The following is a 25,624-nucleotide window of genomic DNA, read 5'->3' as shown; positions in this document are numbered from 1 at the left end:
CGTGTCTCACCATGAGTAACCGCGCAGCGTGTATTGCATCAGTAATTCCACAGTTCTTGACAAATCCGGCTTGATTCACGGTTACTTCAACGATTTAGCGAATACGAGTGTCAAAAATGCGTTCAAAAATCTTCATGGTATCGAAAAGTAACCGGATCGGACAGTAATTTGATCATTCTGCTGGACTGCCTTTCCTTTTCCATATTGGAACTATAGTACTTTCGGTCAGATGGTGTTCCACCTTCCTGAATAACCCGATTAAAGAATTCACAAAGCCACAGTTTTGAGTCCAAGTTCTTCGCTTTTCAGAGCTCAGATGCGATGTCGTCATTGCGCGCTCCAAACCTTTTGCTCCCATGACAGCCGTTACCATCTGCCTTTTCACCCACATGACCATTAAAGTCGCCGGCAATGATGATATAGTCATCAGTAGGCACGTTGCATCGAGAAGTTGCCAGAAGATTTCTTTGTTTGCATCACAGAAACCCTCTGAGATGGCAATGCCAACACTGGACCACCAAAATAGAGAAGTTTATAGCCATACACAAAACCTTTCATACCTGAAGCGTCCAGTTTCCGGTTTACCAACTTATTTGCAATTACAAGTGTCGAAAAGTTACCAAATTATTCCACAAAAACTAGACAGGTCTTTCTTGGAATGGAAAAAGAATAGCTATTTCTCCTTAAGTACGGAAAATGTTTGTAACCCGATTTTTACATATAGAAGTTTTCTTTTAGAGTTAAACATTTTTATTGGGCTACCGCATGCACACTATTTCAGTAACAATTTGCTCCCTTTTTAGAAAATATTGTACTGAAAAGGGGAACAAATGTTACCCCAAAACTATATATGCGGTACTCTGGAGGATCTATCTTGTAAACCAAGCTCAAACACGGGAGGGTGGTTTTAGATGTTCAAATCTCATTTTTGGAAATGTTTACTGTTCTTTTCTCCCAAAATTCCGCATTTTCACTGAGATAAGTTTTCCATAAGAATTTTTCCCACTTTTTTTCTCTCACAATCTTCTCTTTTACCTGGCGAGAACCCCATTCACTCTCTTTGAATTGAGGCCATTTATCGATATATTGGTGTATAAAGTTTCCATCTAACTTCCCATTTTTTTGTTTTTCCAACTTTTACAACCCGGTATTCTAAACACCGCTACAAAATATACCACTTTACAGCCCCTTTTCTTCTGAGGCTGTAGAACTTCGCATAGTTTCCTCGAATTTACCGACACATCGATGTTCAAAGTTTTTCAGCTAATTCTGCAACTTTTGCTATTGATATTTGCCAAGTTTTTCTCATGCCCTCTTTATTCTCCTAATTTTGGATCACAAATTTCTCTCCTCCTTAGAAACGTCAGGCTGTCTACATTGTCATGCGTTTATCGAAATTGATCACAATCTACAACATTGAGCGAAGTTGGTACTATTTACAATTGATTGAGGTCGATGTATGTTAAGTGGCTACTTTTCAATTTCCAAGTTGGTATACCATAGACATTTGGCAAGTTTGTAAATATGCAAATTAGAGTCATATATGTAGATACATACATGTGTCCGGTTACCACCCACTAAACTGATGGTCTCTCCAACCTTGTCCTGAAGCATCCATCATTCAGGGTTACTTCTTCATGTAGGTTGGCACTTGAAGAAACTAGTCTCAAGGTCTCGGGACCTTGCAAGCATTTGCCTCCCTTATTAATTAATCTGCATATAAGCCACTGAAGGAATATTCGCAAGCCACTTCTCTGCTGATTAGGGTATCTCTCTATTTATATTTTCTTGACTCAATACAACCCTTATCGATTTTTTTCATTCCCGTTTCTTTCTCCATAAGCCTCGGAAAGTGGAGTAGTATATGCACCAGATCGTGTCCTAGGCTTCCGAATCTAAAACACTTAGTATTTTTGTATGATAGAATATAATGTGGTTCAAAAATTGCCTATAAGAATCTCTATAGCCTGTGACCAATTCCAAACTGTAATAGCTTCGCTTGCTATGTCACAATTCGCGTGTTTCATTAATACGAAGCATAGTCAATTTTCAAATAAGATCGTTCGAGACTATTTCCATCTTCATGGCTGCTAGCAATTGGGCTTGCTTCTTGTTGGATTCAATATTTGACGCTTTCCAGCCTTGTCACAATCTGAAGTACTGTGTTCCTATGGGGTGGATTAACAAATTTTCATTGACATTTTCAGCACTAATGTAATAATAATCAATAAGAACCTTTCCTGCAACAATGATTACCGCTTTCTCTCACGAAAAGACGCCAAAAGAAACTAATCCACTCTCTTCTGATGCAATGAATACAATAGTATGAACCCCTCTACTGCAGTTCTAGAAAATCTCCAGCTGGGTCACTATATTAAAATAATCCATAACTAGCTTCGTCTAATCATACGCATTGCTTTATAACAGGTGAAAATATAACCTTTTTTTCTCTTTCACATCAGGGCCTATTTCCCTTAGCTGACTGGTCGGTTACCAATGCCACGTTTGATTTAATAGTAATGCATCCTAGAGAGCCTTCTAGAGAAGAACCTCTTCGCAAGTCTCGCTCTGCCCCAGTGATTTACGGCTTTCCGTTTATGGGAGTTTCGTACTAAGTTTGGTCGATCCTCCAAATCGCGAAATTGCTGTTCCAGTTCAACGTGCACTCAGCGTTGACCGGAGGGATATGGAAAACACATAGGATTCGCTCCGGGCATCTGAGGAAAATTTCCATGAAATAAAGGGATAATAGGAAGGGGGTGCACAATTTTTACTCCGAACGTAGTTTTTCCGCATAATTTTCACTCCGGGTCCGGATTTTCTCTCTACAACCCTCCATGCACTCTCATTGTTTTCCAACTGGTAAAGGTATGATATATACAATGTCAAGGGTACATTTGGCTCAGATCAGTACATCCACATTGAGATGCAAGTATTCTAGGGGTCGTGCTCCCTTCTCAATTGTGAGCTTTTCCTTTTCTTTCCCATCAGAACCAGTTAAGGCACATTCAACTTCTACAGTCTACGAGGCGTAAATCAACATTCAATTATTTTACGACCCCGGCCTTAACTAGGATATCTACTAAGTTAACAATCGATCAACACTACATAATGTGTTTTCTACGAGAAATTTAGTACCAAAATTTAAGGCACTCTCGGTGAATCGATTTATTTTCTTAGTTGATCGGATGACACGGCCTAGGGCACCGAGGAGACCCTCAACTATTCTCATCAGGGGCCAAGAAAACCCATTTGCATCAATACGTCGTCAATTTGTACTGATTAAAGTTGGATGTGTTTTTGGAACCTAATGTTAATACGCATTTCTTCATAAAGCATAATTATGAATGGTATGGGCACAGTGAAATCAGTCTTTCGGAGCTATCGCATCCAAGTTTCTCCCGTTCTTCGCGATTCGAAGCAGTCCATTGTTTATGGGGTTTAGCTCTCACATCATTTTTATGATATCTAACGTAGATAGGATGATATGGCGTTGGGTCTCCTAGTGATTTATTGGACTTCATTAGGACCTTCGACTGTGATTTATAATTTTTGTGGTAGGGTCTTGGTAAAACTCTTTATAAGCCAATGGAGTTCCTCCATTTTATTGAAGCATGTTTATTTTACTTTGGAGATGTCCGTATGCCTGTTCCCTTTCATTTCCATTGTGTCGCCCTACAAACCACTCCATAATTAGTCTTATATAAGAGCATTCATATAATGGCTTCGCAATTTCTTTGTTCCACTTACTCAATACGACTGCGTTGCATGCTTCTGTGACTCTTTAGATAATCAGTATTACCTTCACTGTGATTATCCCTTGAAATATATGCCCTTTCCATTTGCTCGTTGAATGCACCCCCTCAATATTGTTCTCAAGAGTGTCAACATTCATTCAATTAGTTAATTTGCTATTGATATCTACACAGTTTATTTGGTGTACGTATAGGCTCCACTATTATATGTATATAGCGGCCCCCTCGTCAAAGTTGTATTTGCAATATAGACTTTACGATTGGAGTCGGAAGATATGTATACCAAAGGATCCCGAATTTGTACCGTTTTACTGCAGCCTGATCTTAACTGACACCAAGGCTCAGCTTCTCCATTACAATTTCGACCGAGTTGAAGCTAGAACCCAATGTCTTACTTAGATCTCCCATGACGACTACTTTGACTACTTGCGTGCCTACTACGTCCAGCTTCCTGATTTCTGAGCATACAAAAACTCCCAACTCCAGCTACTTGTTTTTATAGTGTTGCAGCGTGTGGTGGATCGCAACCTCCAGGATATGGATCATCAATTTATGTATCTCAGTTCAATGAGCTAGTCCTTAGACGTATCTAGATTTTATGACGGAAACACCAAAAAAATAATTTTTTTGGTTAACTGGATTTTCCATCACGAGATTAGAGAGCACCAAAGCTGGCCGATTTCTCAATAAACCTAATCCCGTGGTACAACTATTGATCGACCTTATCTGGAACTACTCTTCGATAATAGTTTTAACAAATGATTTAACCCGGTTTAACTGCAAGTTCTTTGTAAGGAACTTGCAAGGCGGGTATACAAGCCAGATCCCTCTGTTGTTTTTAGATTTGTGCATGCCCGCTTTTTTGTGGTGAGATCAACAACACCTTTCAACCATTCATCAGACTTTCCTTTCTTCCTGCCATCTCTCTTTCCACCTGCGATACAGCTACCATCATCTTTGCAAAGCTCTGCCAGCAGTTGGCCAACACTCGGTGTTTTATCTGGTTTAGTACCGCATTGGATCCCCGTTAGTGTACCTACTTTCAAATGTCTCCCACTCAACTCGTTGTCGGCCATTTGAAGGGAATGGCTGTTTGGTTCAAGAAGTTTTTAAAGTCAGACTGCCCCTCATTATTAATTTTTTTTTCCTGATAAATCATAATACCACAATCTTCCACTATGTTCAAAGAGCATTATGGTCCTTTCCCTAACATCTGCATATGCTGCTTAGCCATAGCCTCGTCCTTTGATTTATAGATGTCGAATTTGCTCAAATTCAACAACGCTTTGCTCTTCTCCCTTGGTAGTTATCTGTGCCACAATAAGCATCTTAAGTATACTAAGTCTGCCTATTCGATATCAAAAACTGGACAACTTCGGTTGAAAATATGTACAATTTTGAATATCTCTACGGAAAGAGTAAATTGAAGCCACTATCAGACCTTCAATACATGTAATGTCAATGAGGGATTGACCACTATTGGCGACGTTATCGAAGAGACAGTGTTCTCCAGTCATTGCTAAATAATTCGTCTCTTTCTCGATTTTGGCACCTAGAGCTCTCAGTATTAAATCAAAATAAGTGCATAAGCAGTGTAAAATTCGACAGCTGGTGGTGGTGTTTTTTGTGCCGGGGGTACCAACGATATGGCATTGGCGTCTTCCACAAGGACTTAGACAGCCAGCAGTTTGCACTTTGTTTGCACATTCAACCTATTAGAGAATAGTTTCTATTTAATTGGATGCTCGATATTCATGTTCCAATCGACTTCTTTCTACGTTCTGAATCCAAAGCAATATAACGAATAAGTTGCATTGTACAGGGTTCGCCCAATCAGGTTCCAAGAGATGGCTTAATGAACGTGTTCCCGAAAATGAAAAACAGGCCAGACCGACGAACTCTTTGAAATTCAGTGACCACTCCTTCAAGGAGAAGACAAAGACATGGCTTTGTTATCATCAAGCCTGTATTCCTCCACCAAACTGTTATTAGAACCCACTGTATATGCAACTATTATATCCAACTCCCAGCTTTCTGATTGCAACAGTATGCAGAACTTACACCCAAGAAAACCGTACCACTCTTTACTTGGTGTCACCATCTCGGAACGAAGGATCTAACCTTGAGCATTATATGGATATTACTCTGTCTCGCCTTCCAACACTGTATTTTGTCGTCACTAATGTCCAGTTTACCGCAATCCAATTCTTCTATAACCTTATCATCCCCTCTGAAGTCTTAAGGTAATAATTTACTGAATATTTGTTGGTACTTTTGCCCTATCCCCAATTTAATACACAGGATTCGTGTATGGATCTTGCGGAGTTATCGTACCATTACTGCCAGCTTCTCTACAATTCCTTCACAGTTGCTGTCCGGAAATCTGGAGCCAAATAGATCGATCGACTCTTTCACACATAAAGAGAATATTCCTTATTCATTGCAATATCTATAGGAATCATTCTCAAATTAGATACATTGGCAAGTCTCATCTTACCCACTGCTTACCCGCAACGTAAATAAACTATATTACAAACTCCCTCTTCCATGGTTAACAACGCACAAACATTACATCATGTTCCTCCGATCTACATATATCGGTCGTACTTTGTTAGACATTGGCTAGCTTTAGGTTGTTTCTTTCAAGTGCCCTCTAGAGCACAACCTAACTTTGGTCAGCATCTCTTGGCATTTGACGATCGTTTTTGAGATATCCTCGTAGTCATCAAGCAACCACGTATTAACAACATTATTCCTCATATCTGATAATGAGGGCCACTACCTTCTTTTCCTTCGCCAAATCCAGTTTGGCTATTCGTAATCATAATTCGATGGAATGAATGATTTTGCTTGGATATAACTCCATCTCCATTTTTCGGGGCACTACGGCTAAGTCCATTATACACCGTCTCCTATGGCCCAGTACCCCGTACAAACTGTCTGGTCTAAAAGCTCTCGTAATAAAGTTTCGTTGACCAGATCCTCAGCGGCGGTCAACTAGTACGAGTAGATTGTCACCTTCAAGGCCGCCGGCGAGAGTATCGCTAGTATCTTTGTTTGGAACATTATCGTATCCTAGAAGACCGTATTGTGCGTATCCAAAAATACTCTGGTTCCGTCTTCACAAACAACCTTTGATCCGACAATAAAGAATACTGTGTTGTAACCCTGTAACGGATCCCCGTCTTTGCAATGTTTCCAGGTTAGAAAACCCACAGTAAAATTCCACCTAAAACTCGGCTTGCGTGTATCGTAGTCCGTTAGGAATGCCCGTACTAACGTCCGGAGGATGAGCTGTAGGAGTACATTCAAAGCATCTGCTAGGCAAGACTCGAAAGTCGCAGTAACCCCTTCTTTGGATTCCGTCAAGTTTCTTCCTATTGTATTTCTTCCTCAGGGTGTGGCCACTATAGAACCATTCATTAGTATGGCACGGACCATGGCTATGTAAATACAAAGAACCACCTCTCCTGGTGGTCACCCCCCCCCCCTCCCCTTCCTTGTGAAATTTACATTGGAAGAAAGTGATAGTCTTTGTCCTATTAGTTGCCTCAGTTGTAAATTGTGGGTATCTTGCATTCCAGAGGCGCTCATAACGAAGGAAAGCATCCCTAACAACCAATATCATTAAATCGTCCACATACGCCAACACCTTAATCCCACGCCTGTCCAATATCCGCAGAATATCATTCATCACTATCATTACTAGAGCGTTAGAGAAATGGCGCCACCCTGGGGCATCCCTCTACTGAGAGCTCTAGTCGAGTGTATGCTTCAAAGATCAAATTGTGTTATTCCGGTTCTTAACATGAATACTAGCCGTTGCGACCCCTTTAGTCCTATTCAGGTTAGAGTCTTCTTGACAGCTCAGTGCTTACATTGTTGCTCCCTCTAAATCCAAGAAGACAATTACTTCCCTTGTGGAAATCGGTCTCTTCGGTTTTGCCTTTTAGGAAGACGGAATTTCCATCCACCACTACCACCATTATATGAATGCTGACCACATCCTTGAGGGCTTTATAACACGTGTTCTATCGACCGAACACTGTTGCTTCACTGTCTGTAGAGGTCTAATACCTTTCGAACTGTTGCAAACTTTCTTTCCTTTGCTACAGTTGCTTCGTATTTATCGAGGTCCTTTCCGCTACTCTCGTCAATAGTACCGACCTCCATAATCTTCGCAATTTTGTTCAGAATGTGGATGGTTTTTTAATACTAGCTCTTTAAAAGAATTACAACGGGCCTCCGCGTCTTCGCTGGTTTCCGGCAGCTGGCATTAGTGTAGATCCTCCTTCCGTGGGAGGACCCTCAACGTCGACGGTTTCGGAGTAGAAGTACTATGGCTGGTGCACGTTACGTCCCACGCGACAACAGCCTGGAAACCGTTAGTCGTCTCGCCCCGGGAGCTTGCTGTTATTAGTTTCATGACAGTGATCTACGGTTGACACCGGACTGCCCTCTGGCTAGATGCAAACAGTTCTCCGATGATGTATCTGGCATCCCGCCCACGAATAATCCGGGAAAAAGTCCTCCTGTATATCCGGGCCACGAGGATTAGGGTTCTTATTGAAACTGAAAACGGCCAAATTATTCAAAGCCTGCATCATCTAGACCTACCTTAGTGAAGAACTCCAGCCCTACAGGCTGTCTACCACGTCTTTTGCTACCATAGATATTGGCCTTATTACTTCCCACCCTTAATCATCCGTACCTATATGGATTAAATGACCCGCCCACCACAACCTGTTGGGCCGGGTGCTGTCCACAACCGCAATTTTTCTTGCTAAAAACCCCAAGTCTCCGAGAAATACATGGGGACTGCCAAGATCATAGTCTTGTACAATAAGAGCTTTGACCCTATGGTAAAACGTTCCGAGAAGAGCAGTTTTTGTAAGCCGAAATATGCTCTGTCGGCAGCCAACAACCGTTCGCGGATTTCATCGTCATAGCTGTTATCAATTGTAATTTTCAACCCTAGGTGGGAGAAATTATCAACGGTCTCAAAGTTGCATTCTCTCATTGTTCTCATTTGACTATTCGATGTGGTCCCTTCTTTGTTCGTTTGTGCAGACGTTCATTAATTTGGAGCCCAAGATCGATCGCCGCCTTCTCGATCTGGATGAACGCAGATTGAACATCTCGGGTTTTTCTTCCCATAATGTCGATATCGTCAGCGTAGACCAGTAGTTGAGTGGACTTGAAGAGTTGTCTTAGATTGTTGTTGATGTTGAATGGTCTCGAGAGTGATCCTAGTGCTTTTATCCGGTCTCGCACATTGGTCAGGGTGAGTCATCAGTCTTATTGCAGTTTTAGCCCTGGTTATGCTATCATAGGTGGCCTTAAAAGTCGCTGAAAAGATGGTGCAACTGATGGTCATCTTCCAAAAGTTTTCCCATCGCTTCCCGCAGAGAGCAAATCTGATCTGTTACTGATTTGTCTGAAGTGAAGGCTCTTTGGTGTGGGTTCCGAGCTTTTGGAGCTACCCGGCCTAACAAGAATTATATTTGGTACTCAGCAACTTGATAGCTCTATAATTGCTGCACTCCGTGATATCCGCCTGTTTACGCATGGGGCAGATAATGCTTCGCCAATCGTCAGGCATTGGTGTGGCGTTCGCCGCCTCCATATTAAATCAGTTCGACTGTAAATCAATCGGGTCCTAGCGACTTATGATTATTAGGAAAATAAATTGTACAGATGATTGGCAGCATTTGTCCGTCGTCTTCAGTTGGTTGGACCTTCAACTAGCAATACTTCCATCGCTCCACGGTCGCTGTACGATCTGATATCCGATTTTCTTCTTTGTTTCGGCAGGATAAATATGGAGGTGTATAAGGCTTCATCCTACTGACTTTGTTGGTAAAACATCCGCGCTTGATGCGGTTGCTCCCTGCAATTTTCAAGTTGAAAGACTTGTTGGTTTTCCTAGGTTTCCTTTTTCTTTGTGTGAAGTCATATCTCTCATATCTCCGCTCGTAATAGGTCTCTGTGCTTGCCCGCGTTTTTTTAGAGTGCAGCGTAGCCCAGACGACTCTGTTATGAAAGGCTTCAGTGTTCTCTCTAGCCTGATCGCCAGAAGCCGAAGACAGAGGGTTTGTTTTTTGGCTGACTAGGACCTACTGCGATGTAGCGGCTCTTCTCCAAGAAACCGGTGAAAATACGCAAATCATCTATCCGTTTTCGTTGCCACTTTCATCGTTGTGTTGTCAACCCAGCCAGAGGCTCCTTTCATGGCTCCGTAACTTTGGTTTTCCGTGTAAGGTTGTCAGCCCTACCGAAACCTGGTTTACTAGTTGATAGAGTTTGTCCCGTTTTTAGGCGCGGGAGACTCATCACCACCCAAATGCAAAATCAATTAGGTCTGACTTGAGGCTCAATATCAGCGTGCTCCTTCCTCCGTGAAACACTAATAACCCAACTGCAGTATTAGAAGGCGCATTCGAAAGTAGTTCGAAAATTTTCGCATGACTGCTGAGTGAATACAATCGCATCCACAAACGCAGAGTATTTTCAAAGGTCCAGTTGTAATAGGTGCTGCATGTGACAAGCAGTTGTTTCAACTTAAAAATGCAGGGGGTGAATTAAGGTGTCAGTAACCTACCACTATGATTAACCTATGCTTCTGTTAGACACTCATCTGTAATAGATGCTGAAAGGGTTATGATTGTAGGAATAGAGTAAAATCCATCCTCTGGGGTCACGCACTGTTTCCTCAGTATTGTTATCAACAACGACTTCTAGCTCCAAATAGGAGTCAAATCAGTCATTCTGAAATTAAAAAAGCGAAAAATGCAGTTTTCTTTTTAGTATTCGTAACTCGTCTTATTGCGAAGTATGTTTTCCGCTTTTGCAACTAGGCTTCACCTTTTGTTTCGTTACACAATATGAGTAAAAGTATTTGCATCATTAACATAATACACTTTTGAGAAGTTTTACGATAGTTATCAAGTGTATCTGGAGCTGACAAAATTAAAAAGAAAACAAATTGATTTAGAGCTTTGGCAATCCGTTCCGCTCCAGATGCGCTAACACAGCATCATGCCGTTTGAAGATCAGCTGACAGTTATGTTTCCGTTTTCACTACTGAATGAATTTCTTTTGAGTTCCTGTTAACATTCACAAAACTACAAATTTTGTTAAAAAACAAACCCCAATTTTTTTCTGATTTAAAATTTTTTAGGACGAAAATTACGTCAAACACGTTCTGGTAATTCCTCCCCTCTGCACTACGGTCCCCATTCCTCATCCTATTATCATCATCATAACTCTATTGCAGCTATGGGTAGTCCATACTATAGGGACATGGATGAGCCGACTAGCCCGGCAAGCGGCGGCCATCACAGAAGTCGAAGTGCAAGCAGACCAGCTATGTCACACACAATGGAATACCCGCGTAAGTAGCCCGACCTTTTGAAGGAATCAACAATGTCAAGGAACTGGTTGAGATCACTATTACTTCCGCAGGGACACGATACCAATCTTTAGATCGAGGTGGAATGGTTGATCCTCACGATCGTGAATTCATTCCTATACGCGAACCACGCGACCGTTCCAGGGATCGATCACTCGAACGGGGGCTTTATTTAGAGGACGAATTATATGGAAGGTCGGCTAGACAGAGTCCGAATTCTATGGGTATGCATTCTTCTCCATCTGCACTAGGAAGGCACTCCAGCCAAGTGGCTTATCTTTCAGCGATACCAACGACAGATCGAGCTTATTTAGGGGACCTGCAGCATCAAAATTCGGATCTGCAGCGTGAATTAGGACAACTGAAACGAGAACTTGAACTGACAAATCAGAAATTAGGCAGCTCCATGCATAGTATAAAAACGTTTTGGTCACCCGAGTTGAAAAAAGAGAGAGCGTTACGCAAGGAGGAAAGTGCCAAGTATAGTTTGATCAATGATCAACTGAAGTTGTTGAGTAGCGAGAACCAGGTAAGGGATGAAAGCAATGCTTAAGGCTTTCCAAGTATTAAGTTACAGTTATCCAACTGAACTGCCCTTTTCTTGATTCGTTATCAATTCACTTATTGACTAGTCGGAGTTTTGAAGGTCCCTTCACGAAATAATCTATTTTCACTTTTTTCACCATTCAAGAAACAAGCAATGCTAGTTCGTCAACTGGAGGAGGAGTTAAGAATGCGAATGCGTCAGCCAAACATCGAATTGCAGCAACAAGTCGAAGCACTCTATGCCGAAAATGAACACTTGCAACGAGAAATAGCAATTCTTAGGGATACAATAAAGGAACTAGAACTGCGAATTGAAACACAGAAGCAAACCCTTAGCGCGCGAGATGAAAGCATCAAGAAACTGTTGGAAATGCTTCAGAGTAAAGGAATGGGTGAGAATATCTTTTGCTTTTTGTTCGAATTCTGCTTACGTGGTTATGCACAGTAGAACTAACTAAAAATCCTTCTATTGGACGTCGAAAAGTAATGAAAATTTTCTTTTTGAAATATTTGCATCGATCCACCCCGTGCCAAACGAACAAATAAGGAAAAGAAGAGGAACGACAGATGTTTCAACAAATGCAGGCATTGGCACAGAAACAGGTAATTGGAGATACTTTTTCATTGACGATACATTTTAGCTTTTATGTTTAGACTATGAATGTCAATACTTGCCCGCATGCTTTGCAATACTCCCCCATTTTTCTCATTACCATGCATTGTCCTGGAAGTTTATTAGAGCGAATAGTTTTATTGATAAATGCACATTAAATTAAGAATAAAAATATATTTTCGGTTCTATATCCTTGTTTGAAATATATTTTCTTTCCTAATGTGAGCTACAATGGAATATGCGCTGTACTGAAGGCTAACATGGTTGGTCTTACATTTCAGGGAAGCTTTTGAAAAATTTATTAAAGAGCTCTTGGAATAATTGTCATTGCCTGTACTTTAGCCATAAGATTATCTTATCTCTAAAAGCTTCAACCTTTACCCACACTTTTCGATTAGGTTGTTCCTAAGATTGAAACACGTTACACTTAGATAGTTCAGCAGATCATTTTCAAATAAGTTTATTTCTAAAACTACTATTGGAGATTTTCTGTTGACAAGCCATTCTGATTGAGGAAAAAAACCCTTTTTGGCATAATGAGCTCCTAATAAAACCATCATAATCCGTTGCCTGCATAGAGCCTTCCCCACAAATAAACAAAATTTATTTGGCACCTCTTCCGTCTTTTGTAGCCAATACCGGACTAAGAAAACCCTTTCCTCTACCGAACCAAAAGAACTGTTCCCAGAAACTTGATGAATTACACAACAGCCAATATGAGCCCCCGCCAAACTGGTCAAAAACATAGGCAGGCTTTCAAGAATGCCGATTTTCAGAGGGCTTTTCTGCCGATATTATCAAACCGAAACTTCAGCCAGTTATAATTTAATGATGATTCACAATTTTTACCTAAGGCCAGAAGAACAAATCGGGAAACCGGAAGTTGGTCAATTACTAAAAATTATTGTGATCTGCAATTATTAATTTGATTTGAACACATATAGGTATGGAGGGTATAAATAAAACCGGCTTCGAAAAGTACTAAATGACACATTCCATTTGATACCCCACATGACGACATTTGGTGAAAACAAAATTGACATCTCCCCCCCCCCCTCTTTGCATGTATGGGGACCCCCTTTAATTCTACTTAAAATAATGTAACTGAAAAGACGTGTGAACGGCTACAGTTCCCACCTTTCCTCCAAATTTGGTGTGAATCCCTACAATCCTTTCCGAGAAAAATGCGTGTGACAGACGGACAGTAAACCGATTTCAATTAGGTTTTGTTTTACCGATACACACGTCAGCCAGTCTTAAGTTTGTCTAACTCTCTGGCTGTTGTGCTGAGTTCCGTTCTGTATGCTCAGATCATCGCCCCATAGGTAATCTTGGGACTGACTATTGCAGTGTATATCCAGTGCAGCATTTTCGGGATGCATCCCCATTTTTTTTTGCTATGAACCTGCACGTCATCAAAACCCTTGTGGCTTTCCGACATATATTTTCAACATGTGTCTTCCAGAGTAATTCTTGGTCTATTAGACCTCTCATTTCACCTCTATGCCAGGTGATCAAACTTGCGCTTCCTAGTAAGCGGTACTATATTAGCCTATGCTGGACTAATGTACAGCTCCGCCTTCCTGCACCAGTTACTAGTGATTCGCAGTCCGGTTTGGATTCTGTCACTCAGGGCATCCTCATATTTGCCCCTACAGATTAAAACGATATCATCAGTTCGACCCTGGATTCCAGTATTTGTTAGCTCTGCTAGTAGTTTACCAACTGCCATGCTTTTCAATAATGGTCATAATACCCCACCTTGTGGACAACCTTGAGTAGTGTTCATGACAATAGAATTTGCACCTGCCGCCACATCTATTTTCCAACTTTCTAACACTCCGTCCATCTAGAGTCAGGAACCAGGAAACACCCTGGTTTCCCACTCCCTTGTGGGTTAAGGCATCTCGTATCGCTGTGTATCGAACGCTCTCTAGGCGTCCAAACACGCACACAGTACAATTTTTTTCTTTCAATGGCATCCCGTAATACATCCGTTAGTTGGGGAGTTTCGGTTGACCGTCCTGCCCGCAAGGGCGCTGACATGGATCTAGAGGGTTACGAATTAAAACGTTAATTCCAATATTGTTGCCTATGACCTTCTCCACCGTTTTAAGTACGAATGATGTTAGGCATGTTAGGGATGTTAGGTATGGAAAGGATCCACTTTAGCCGGTTTCGGAATAAAGACTACTCTTGCCCTTGGTATATATTCCAAGGCATGTTACCCTTTACTACTCTTAGAAGAAACCCTAAAATGATTTCAAGGCCTTTCTTACTGCTGGGAAAATGCCATCTACTCAGTGTGATTTCAATGGTTCAAAGGTTCCCATCTATCTATCTTCCGAGCACACCTCCTTCACTAGTTTCCAGTTCTCCTTTCTTCAATATTATCGCCTTCCGCCGTGGGTTAACATCCGAGAAAATGAGTTCTGTGAAGTAGATTTACTTTGTCCTCCCTATTCTCGATAATTGTCCTACCTTCCTTCTTAAGACAGTCAGAGGATATTGTCTTGTCTTCGGCTATAGCTTAATATAGCCTAAATGCTTCTGTGGTTTGTTCTATTCCTTCACAGAATTCCCTGAAGCTGTTTCGTTTTGCTTCCCTGATCACGTTGCTATACGTCTACGTGCTTTTTTATGCCTCTGCAGCCCCCGGTTTGTTTTGCCCGGTTGAGGAGTTTTCAAACCTCCTTTCACATTCTGACTAGGTAACTGTTCCACCAGGGTAAGTCGCTTGATGACTTGACTGTCTTAGCCAGATAGGTAGCCTCATATGCATCAATGACGACTCTATCGGGACCTCCGACCACTGCTTCCACTTCTATTTCGCTCCTAATGTCAATTCTCACCTGTAGATGAGCCATATGGTCACTCAAGTGTCTTGTGTAGGAGTCCCAGTCTGTTCTCCTGGGGTTCCTTATCATTCTATCTACTTCCGAATTGCAATCAAGGTCGAGTCTGATTTTTCTGTGTTTCGATATAGAAGGCTCACCCGACACCTTTCAATTCTTAGCCAAGCCGCTCATTTCAGTGTTCCTTAGAGTTATGCCTCTTGGTGGCGCTGGTCATGGAAGTTCCCTACATTATGCGTTTCTAACTTATTACTGAGGATGAATTCCTCTTCGATTAATGTCGCTTGTTCCCTAGACCTTCATCACGCAAAACCTCGCCAATTGAACGACTAATGCCTGTCGTCTGCTAGAAAGTATCCTGATGACACGACTGCCTCTCAAGTCCTTTCCCCGGCTTCCAATTAGACTTGACTGTCCAAGTCTCCAGTTAGACACCCTGAAAGATATATGTATCGTAAGTTTCTTTTGAGAATGAAGCAAGCTTTTGGTTTTCCACAAGAAGAATCCCAAAATGCTTGCATACTTCCTCCTTGTAGTCCGCGAATCGCGGACACCCGGGGTTCTTGAGGCACCACTATTCCAAAGTTATCCTTGAAAATTGCCCTTGCATTTACTGCAGAAGCATCTTCTCCAATGTCGGAGTATTGCCCTCGTCTACCAACGTACACTTCCATGTATTTCACTGTCTGATTTAATCCCTAGAAGGTCTAAGTCATGGTCGTTCAACTTTTCCTCTTCTGTGGGTAGCAGGTGTATCTGCCTGGTCGTTCCTGCCCTTTCAGCCTCTACGGCCCCGACGACTCCTTTGGGGACCTCGGCAGGATTTCCAACCAATGTATCTTCCGAAGTGTCCTTTCTTTATTTCTCCCTGTGTACGTGCAGAGGTATGCTACCAAATCTGTAATTGATGAGGCAATTACTACCCTTAATTGCCTCCAGGGATCTCCTCCTCCTTGCTTCTTAAAACTCTTCATAACCGTGTGTGGAGATCCATGTTTTGAGGGGTGAGGAGGCGTAAAAGCGTCCCGTCTTGTGCGTGCCTTTGTGCCCCTGGTATATCACCACCAGCACATGTCGACAGTTCCGTTTCCATCCATCCTGACGGTTTAGGGACTATAGTCCTAACCCAGTCCACCGTATCCTCTATTGCGCCCGCATAAGATCTGGTTGAAAACGTATACCGGTAAACATGAGCTCCTTATTCCATGCCTCAACCATCTCCATGAAAATGAGTTTCTCAATTATTTCCTGCTCCTTACGAGTGAGTATTTGCTCCGGAAATACTTTCGGCAGTATGATCAGTCGAATGTTCTCTACGGCATTGGCATAACTAAGGACAAGTCTCCTAGCTCTTGCCTTCTTTCCTGATCGCTCCGAGATTTCGCCTTTCTTGGGCTCGGATTTAGATTTCTTAAAAGCATCTCCCTCCTGCGGGTTTATTTCCGCTGCTCGCCACCTTCTTGACTCTAGTGCTGAAGGATTAGATCTGTCCTGAGCGACTTCTTGTTGTAGGCCTTTTTTCAGATAGAGCAAATTCCATTTAGGACCTGCACCACTGAGACCTGCCTCCTTCCTGACGTGTGATATAATCACTAAAGACGTATCCTTTCTCGTCCCTCCTTTTTGAGTGGGCACTTTTGTTGGTTGCGGTCCTCACAGTAGGCTAATATTGACCTTGGCTCCAGTGATTGGCCTCTCAACTTCTCTCTTCTTAGGTGTAGTCACTTGGACTTCAATGTTACGAAGATTGCCCTCCGCCTGATGGACCAGTTTATATGCTTTACGGGATCTCGCTTGTTTATTGTATGTCTTTTTTAACTTATCTGAATTCCACGAATATGGCTATTAAGAAGTCCGCCATGTCATAACCCTCCGTGGTACGGTAAGGTCAGGCTATATCACTTAGGCGACCAAGTATAAGTGAGGCTTCATTCGAATACAGTTCGTTACCCCTGACTGCAAACTATCCAATGGGCACGGTTCGCATAACCCCCTGGATTGGGGAGAAGTTTTTCGGCTCCTCAGTCTAGATCGGTAGCGTTTTTTTAATAGTAGGGCACCTCGCACACGGTCTTAATAGACGAGAGATTTAGCTCCTGGAAAGCCACATCCAAGCATCTATCGTAGAAAACAGGACGATCCTGCTTGAATTGAGAAACAGCAAGAGCGGGCGAGGGGCAAGCAGTTCTAGCGCTGCTGTGTTCCGTGGGAACATGGACAACAATGATATTTGCCTTCTATTCACTATCTAACATGAACTTCCTCAGATTTCTCCAAAAAACTTCTAAAACAAACCTCATATTCCTTTGTTGCTTTCATCAATTAATTTATCGGCATCATTAATTTATTTTCAAATTAGTTACAAGCAAAGATATTCGTTGTGCCACTTAGATTGCGACAATGCAATGCATGCAAATTATTAAAATTAAATTTAAATTTTCCTCCATCCATAAAAAAATATTTGCGAGCTGTATCCTGGATTGGTTCTAAATTTATGCAAAAGTAAACTTATTGAATTTGTTTATGCACTTTTCGGCTGGTAATAATTTTGTTATAATTTTCGTCAATCTATCTAATAGTTACAGAAAAATGTTGATCGATAAAGCAAGGAAATCTAGTGACGTAGGAGTAGTTTATGATATAAAAAGGACATTCTGTTTTTACCACTATTTATTTTCTAATGTAACGTATTCGTAGACAATTAGTGGATTGGAACTAATTTAGAAAACAAAGAACAAAACAACAAACGAAGTGAAAAGTGGGAAAATTTATCCTAATCCTTTCGAACTATCGCAAATAGATCCGTAATCCTCCTAAAAGCGTAAGGGACTACTCTTTTTTTTTCAATGTTGACTATTGGGTGTGTGTAGAGATTTTGAAGGATTTTCTAGTAGAAAATATGATGTTCTTGTCGTTGTTTTCCTTATTAAAATCATCCTGTTTGCAGCAGCTCAGCTAATATTCATATAATTATGTGTACAGATCCTTTTCAACTACACAACAAATATTATGAAGAAAATTCCAGTAGATGTTTAACATTTTTATATCGCTTACCACACTTATAAAAACTCGGTTTAATGGTCTAATCATTATTAATAAAAGAAGCTAAATAGCTACTGTAAGACCGGGCACTTACACTCAATACTATGTGAAAGTCTATGGACATCTAAGAAAGTCGGAAATGCATCCTCGCTTTTCCGGGCTTCAAGCGGCCAAATAACCGTACGGTTTTACAAATAACACGCAACTCTGGATATTACTGAATTACGTTGCAAAGGTAAAAAGGACCCTGTATAACTTTCAAACAATGACGTTATTATTTGTACTAAATTATTAACAATTGCAGTATCCTTCCCTCCATCTTACCACCAACCCCGATTTCCCAGACAAAGCAGATTCTGAGATTAGATGTAGGTGGGCTAGATGTTCCAGAAAAGTACGCTAACATTTCTCTAGAAACTATTACATATATGGCATTGCTAATTGTTAACACTTCCACTTCGAACTTTGAGCGATATCACTCACAACGAATAACAATGGCACACGCACATGAACTGCGCTGAAGCCATTAATGCAATCATTACTACAGATATTTGCAATTATCTATTATCTCCGATTTACATCCACCGACATTTTCATGGTCCAAGTTTTCAAAACACTGATAATCTATCTCACCAAGAAAGCTACCTTAAGGAAGGGAGAACCGTAGTTCCAAGCACTCCTGCCAGATTTTAGGAGCATCACATACAAGTAATTTGCTAACATCTTTGCTGATGGCTTACTGCTGACATCACACGCGGGTCTACCTCCTTCTTAAGGGGCAATTAGAATGTTTAATCTGCCTCGCAATTAGCAGAATACAAAAAACAAGTTAGTTATTATAAAGTAATTTCGGTGACAATGATTTTCCGGGATATTGTTTCGAAACCGGTAAGATAAATTCACCTTTTTAAGGTGCCTTATTAGAGTCGAGTCGATGTCAGTTTGTCTGTCTTTTTTTCGGGAAGTGGAAATCTTCCAAAGACGGTAGTACACATTTTCCAGTGTGTGGGATTTTTACCCACTAAAACCACCCCCTAACTCCTGTCCTCTTCCCCGCAGAACCACCACAAAGTATTTCATCGCGGGATGGGAATGGCTCTAGCCTCTCCCTCCGCCCATCAATTGCATTCGCAACCACGCTTTTCTCGCCTGCACTGAATCCGTCGTGAATGTCGTGCACTGCATTCCAGCTCTCCTGGCATGCAAGGGTTCTCCCAATTATATTTCCCTGTGCTGCTATTCCCCCAATGTCTCTTCTAGATTCTTCCATTTCTCAGCGACAATGGAAGAAAACATGCTTAGGATCCTCCGGAATATCGTCGCAACTGGTACAGTTGAGTGATCTGTCCAGTTTAAACCTATAGAGGTATTTACGGTAGCCGCCATGTCCCGTGAGAAACTGCGTGAGATCATAATTTATCTCACCATGCGTTTTCTGCGTCCACACTGTGATGCTGTGAATCTATCTGTGGGCCCATCGACCCTTTTTCGTTTTTTCCCACCGTTGCTGCCACGTGCTTAACGATTCCTCCCTTTCGGCGTTTTTATTTGCCGATCAGAAAAAGAATCGAGTCCATCATAGAGACGTGCCATCTCATCGACCAAAATGTCGATCGGCATCATTCCAGCTAGTGCATATGGCGCTTCGTCCGAGATGGTTCCATAACCCCAGCGCACTCTTAGGGTGGTGCAGTTAACTAAATTGCTGCGTAAAGCAGAATAGAGCTCACCACTCTAGCTATAAACAATCTTCGAGTGCATCGCGGGCCCCCAACAGTTGACATCAAAATTGGACGCTTTGGGGCGAACATTTTGTAAACGCTGCTTGAAATTCAGGCTCGCATCTATCATCACTTAAAGGTATTTAATTGTTGGCTTTGAAGCGATGATATGCTACCCCATTCTGATACGGGTAGTGGTTTCCTTACGCCACTTCGTGATAAGCACCACCTCTGTTTTGTACTCCAGAGGTGTAAGACCTGCATCTTTCAGGCACTTCTTTATAGCAGTGATTGCTACGAATGAATATAATTTCACATCCAGATCTTTTGCAACAACAATCAATCAAGGTTGATTTGAATCAACCTCACTTTCTGGCTATGGCCTAGGTCCTTTTCCACCTTGGAAACTGGTGGAGATCTCATAATCGTTGATCTTCTCCTGAACAGATCCGGCTGACGATAGGGTTCGTATCACTACGGCTTTTAATGACGTTCTTTCTTCGGCACATCCTTTCGTCCTATCTTTTCGTCTATATTGGTTTATTATTCTGGATAACCTTCCCATAGATATTTGTATCCACGGGTGGGCGTTTTCGTCCCATCTACCCGACCTGCGCATAAACATGCCCATGCCCGCACAAGTACGTATTCGTACGCATCCACCGAGCATTTCCTTATCCGCACGAAAGGACGCGGTTGATGGGAGATCTGATATCTGTCTGTGTGGTTTTTTGTCTGTCACACCCGATTTATTCGAAAACGAGTCGACCGATTGTCACGAAATTTGGTGAGAATGTGTGGTCTGACCCTTACTTACAGTAAATGAGGCCATTTTGTGTTGAGTCTAAGGGCTCCACATACATTCGAGAGGAGGGCGGACATTTTTTTCACAGAGTGGCCCTGTAGGGTCCAACGTCTCTAACGCCGAACCACACATTCTGCACTGGTCGTTCTCTACCCTCTCTTCCATTATCACCTTATTATAAGCTTTGGTAGCGACCACGTTGCCTAAATAGCATACATAAACGCCTCCGTCTCAGCAAAGAACTCCCCAGCACACAGCCATCTGTTTGGCGAATGGCTGCCACAGACAAATCCAGCGTTTACCGTGCATTGTCGACCAATCATCGATCCGCCCTTGGTCTGGCTTCACGTCAGAGGATTGAAAGATCTATCCTTCAAGTTAAACGGAGTCAGCCCGCAATCTAGCTAACAAATAGCTGCTTGCAAGGGACTCGTCTGCTCTTTGCTGAAAAAATAAGCGCAGAGCGGGTCGACTTGGCGGCGATGTTGTGCCATCACGCCAACCACGCCCCTGCCTCTAATGTAACGAGGCAGGTTCTTCCGCTTCACGGCAGAGTTTGCGTGGTGCATTCAAAATTTGAACATAGTAGTCCGTATCCGCCGCTGGACATTTTCCTTATCGGTTTTTGTCCATGGCAATATTCCGAGAGCGCAAGCTAATTAAGGAATATCTAATGAATTCAATACGCTTATTTTATTCTTCCCTCAGAGATGAGATTTCAATATCAGCTTTACACGTCACTGAAATTCCAGCAGCAGAGCATCCTCCAGACCACCAAGTCGAGCATGATTTCCTTGAAAAATTCCTAGAAAAATTCCTAGAAGTCTGCGTCGGTCATAGCTTGGATGTGGAGGTGAACAATGCTATGGCCTGCTATGTTTAATTCAAATTACATCCAAATATCACGACTGAGCATATCAAATATTCGCAACACACTTCTAAGGTAGTCATCAGTACTAGCACGCAACATGAGCCCATTTAAGTACGTCAAGTCAGTCAGCTCGCACTCAGCACGTAGGCCATACTTTATTGTGAAACCATGCCCTCTTGCATCATTCAATAGCAACGAAAAGGGGTTCAGTGCCATGCAAAACGAACGGGGACTCAACGAATCCCCCTGGAAGGTGGTATGCCTCCCTTCCATGACTGTCGCCGAAAACTTTATTAGTTTCGGATCATTGCGATACAAATATAGGACATCGATTAGCCAGGTGTGCTGGACAGGCAAGTAATCGATCTTGTCTCTGCCGGGTTCTTCACTGTTTCTTTTTAAGGGCAAGGTAGATAATTCCCGCAGTAGGGAAAGGTGGGAATTTCAAACTTCGACTAATGTTATGTGCCAAACGGCCTGATACAGTTTTTTCCAGACTAGGACCCCGTAAAATTTTTAGTTTTCTATTTTTTTTTTATAATAAATATTATAATAAAGTTTATTCTTGTATTTGTGTTTATATTATTCTTTTATCCGTATTTGGCCCTTCTAAAATTGTATGGAGGTGGAAAACGCGAGAAAAATTCCACGCATTAAGTCCGGTGTTAGTGCAGTGTGTGTAATGTAGTTCATCGGTGTGCGGTCACGTGCTTTCGAGCATATGGTATTGCGCAGCTGTGTACGGCTTTGCACATGGGATGGGGAACACACATAGAAAACCATCTAAGCGCTATCGACCCACCAATACATTAACCACATGAATCATAAACATTCCGTGCCCCTTCGCCGCTATAGTATCACAAATCCTGTCTTTTGAATACCATTCAAATGATGCAAATTAGTTTGAAACATATTTTTACAAATCTTCAATGCAAGAAGACTGCATACAGAAGATTCAACTCCCAGTGTTTTGCTCAAAATTTTATAATCAGGAAAAATCATTGCGCATTTTCGACCGCGGCGGTAATTCTGGAAGAAAAATTCCGCAGGTCTGGTGTTAGTGCCGTGTATGTAATCCATTGCACAGCTGTTTATGGCTTGTCACAGCATAGATAGATAAAGGTTCCAACAAATTACGTAAACATTGGTATAACTGGATGATAGCTGTAATTCTATTGTAGATTACCTCTTCTCCGGCATGCTCAAATATCTTAAGGCTCGCATACGTAGGCAAACTGGATTAATTCATTGGTATCGGTGTAACTTTTTCGAATTTAAACTTCACCTTATACCATTCTACCGCACGTCTTGACACGGTCTATAGAATGAGTTTCACAAAACTGACGGAACCACTGCTTCGAATAGATCAGCCTTAGAAACCAAACGCCCCCACCATTAATCAAACCAAAGCAGTAAAATATAGGCACAATCACACCCTGTACGCAACAGATAACTGTTGTAGCTCCTGTTCACTTCCTTGTGGACCACAGCGGGACATGGGCTTATATGAATGCAGACATTTATAACGCAGCCATATTCCATATCCATTCAGATCAACCGACCCACCCCACTGTAGCTAGACTTTGTTCAGCTTGATTTTCCCATAATTGTAGAGGCATGATATCGCTCAAAGCTTTTGCATTATGCAGGCGTCTCAAGCGTCCATCTTCATGCAAATCAACGAACATTCTCCAGAGGACCTTCCTCTCAAACATGATCAAGGGTTTGTGACCCAAGTTTCCGAAGGATACATAAAGTCATGGTCTTTGCTGATTTGCAGTCTCAGATCTTGTGCCGCCTACTCAATCCAGATCTAGACAACATTGGCACTTATACATGATATCAAAATTAAGTACTTCAACTATATTAATCTAAAAAACGATTCCCTTCTGTAGTCTCGAAATAGGATAAAATATTGAACAAAGGCAAACAATTTTCGATTCATCTCGTAGGAGGAGGTGTCTTCCTCGTATAGAAATGACTGCCAATATTTCGAGAAAATAAAGCCACGATCAATTGTTTGTCCCGGTTAATTTCTTTTCCCCGCTGAACTGCGATATTGAAGGACATCAACGTTTTCAAAATGTCTGAGCCGCTATACCAAGAAAATTTTATCCAGGAGAAGCAAGAAGATAATATACAGGAGATTCAACTCCCAGCACATTCTTTGAAGTTTTATGGAGACAGAAAAGTCTTGCACACGTTCGACTGCGACGGAAGTTGCGCGAGCAAAATTCCGCGCATAAAAGCTGGTGTTAGTGCCGCGTCTGTGGTGCAGCACATTGGTGTCCGCACACGTGGATGTGCGCACATGGCTGTGTGTTGCTGCGAGCACGTGGCAACATCTGCGATAACAACAGATATTGCACAACTGTTTATGGTTTCCCACATCCCAACGGGAACCAAAGGCAAAATTTCCTTAAAGATTCATTTGGGATTAATGGTAATGGATCTTAATGGAATCACTGAGCGAATGATGCTTCATAATTTCTCTATGGGAAGTTTGATGCGAGCAAACACGTGCAACGTTCTCGGCAATAGATGCAAGTCTGCTCTCCTAGGAAGATAGTAGGAAATAAGTAGTGCATGCAAGATCAACTTTTCGGATGCATCCGTTTCAGCTCGGGGAAAATGAAGAAATACACACAAGAAAAACATCTAGCAGCCATCGGCACACTCTCCTACCTCGTCTCTACCCGAAAGAGAAACTTTATGTCCCTTTGCCCTAGAACTTGCCGATGACTTTCTACGGATAGGGCTTCAGCCTACCTTTCAGGGTTCTGATGAATACTTTGTAGGCCAAACGAGCAGTGGGACGCCCTTGTACTTCTCACATGCCATCTTGTAGACTAGACCTAAAACTTTTATAACATTGGGTCAGGATTACCTCCGCTTTCCATATTTGCAGAATATGTATGCTCCTTTTCACATAATTGTTGCCCTTCACTTGCTCGCGAGTATATTATCGACTTCCGGTACCTTGTTTACTTTCAGGCAACCTATCGCCTCATCAATTTCCTGTAAAGACGATAGGCCGACCTCAGAATCAGTGCTCTCCAATTGCGGAATTGCTACTTTGCATCTATTACGCAATTAAGGAGGTCGGAAAAGTATAACCCCAGCTTTCATTCACCTTTTCGTTTCCGCTAATGATGCTGTCATATTTATGTCTACGCATAGTTCTTTTTGGTTGGAACCCAATATTTATCCTTTTCACTGCTTTGCAAAGCTGTCTTGCTTTATTAGGTGCTAAAACTAAAATCTGTTCTCCAAAAGTTAGTACCAGTCAGATTGTTGCCTTACATATATCCTTATACCTTGTCCTTCTGCTCTGCCAACGGATAACTCTAAATTTCTTAGTTTCAGAAGAGAGAACAAAAAACGAGCCCACACCACATTTTCGATACTTACATAGGGGTACCCCAATCGGAATAAATTAGTATTTATCCATTGAGGATATAAAGAAAAATTCTAGAAATATGAATTCTTTAGTTCATTCGAAAAGCAAATGTATAGCATTAGGAACTCTCTTTGCAAAGTTAAAAGATAAAGGCGAATAGAAATGCGGTAAAAAGGGAGGTAGAAAAAAAGCAAAAAAAATGTAGATGCTTAAACGTTATATTACTAACATCTATGCAGGCTAACATATAGTAGAAGCTAAGCACCAGACCCTATGTTGCAGTTTTGGTTACGCTATCTCCTAAAATCCTTTGATATTTAGTCACACACCCAATAAAAGTATGTGAAAGCAGTAAAAGAAAGATGTTTCACAATTCTACAACCCTGAAGCACACGAAACTGAAAAATGCACTATTAAACAGAAAATATTTAGCATGCATTTCGTACACCTCCTTTTAGTCCCTAATTAATTTATTCTAACTTGTAGGAAATAAATTGCATACCTTTAATCTCATCACCACAATTTATGTAGCCCAGTGCATAAATAATATTCAATGTTTACAATATATAAGAACGTTTCATACGCAAATTAGTTGCTTCAAAAAT

The 25,624-nt window shown here is 41.6% G+C and overlaps 1 protein-coding gene across 10 annotated transcripts in view; it reads left to right on the top strand.

Moving 5' to 3' along the window:
* The window catches only part of LOC119661249 (ELKS/Rab6-interacting/CAST family member 1), a 124,654-nt gene that overhangs the window by 16,260 nt on the left and 82,770 nt on the right, over positions 1-25,624 (top strand). For 7 of the 10 annotated variants that reach the window (XM_038070489.1, XM_038070497.1, XM_038070490.1 and 4 more), the window contains exons 3-6: positions 11,032-11,148; positions 11,220-11,695; positions 11,858-12,104; positions 12,260-12,315. In XM_038070489.1, coding sequence (XP_037926417.1) covers positions 11,032-11,148; positions 11,220-11,695; positions 11,858-12,104; positions 12,260-12,315 — 896 coding nt within the window. Of the gene's footprint in view, positions 1-10,935; positions 11,149-11,219; positions 11,696-11,857; positions 12,105-12,259; positions 12,316-25,624 lie in introns of all 10 variants that reach the window. The other 3 variants (XM_038070492.1, XM_038070491.1, XM_038070494.1) reach the window with 3 other exon arrangements.

Source organism: Hermetia illucens, chromosome 1, assembly GCF_905115235.1.
Source record: "Hermetia illucens chromosome 1, iHerIll2.2.curated.20191125, whole genome shotgun sequence".
Lineage (NCBI taxonomy): Eukaryota > Metazoa > Arthropoda > Insecta > Diptera > Stratiomyidae > Hermetia > Hermetia illucens.
The sequence above is the reverse complement of the archived record's forward strand: the minus strand, read 5'-3'. Positions and strand labels throughout refer to the sequence as shown.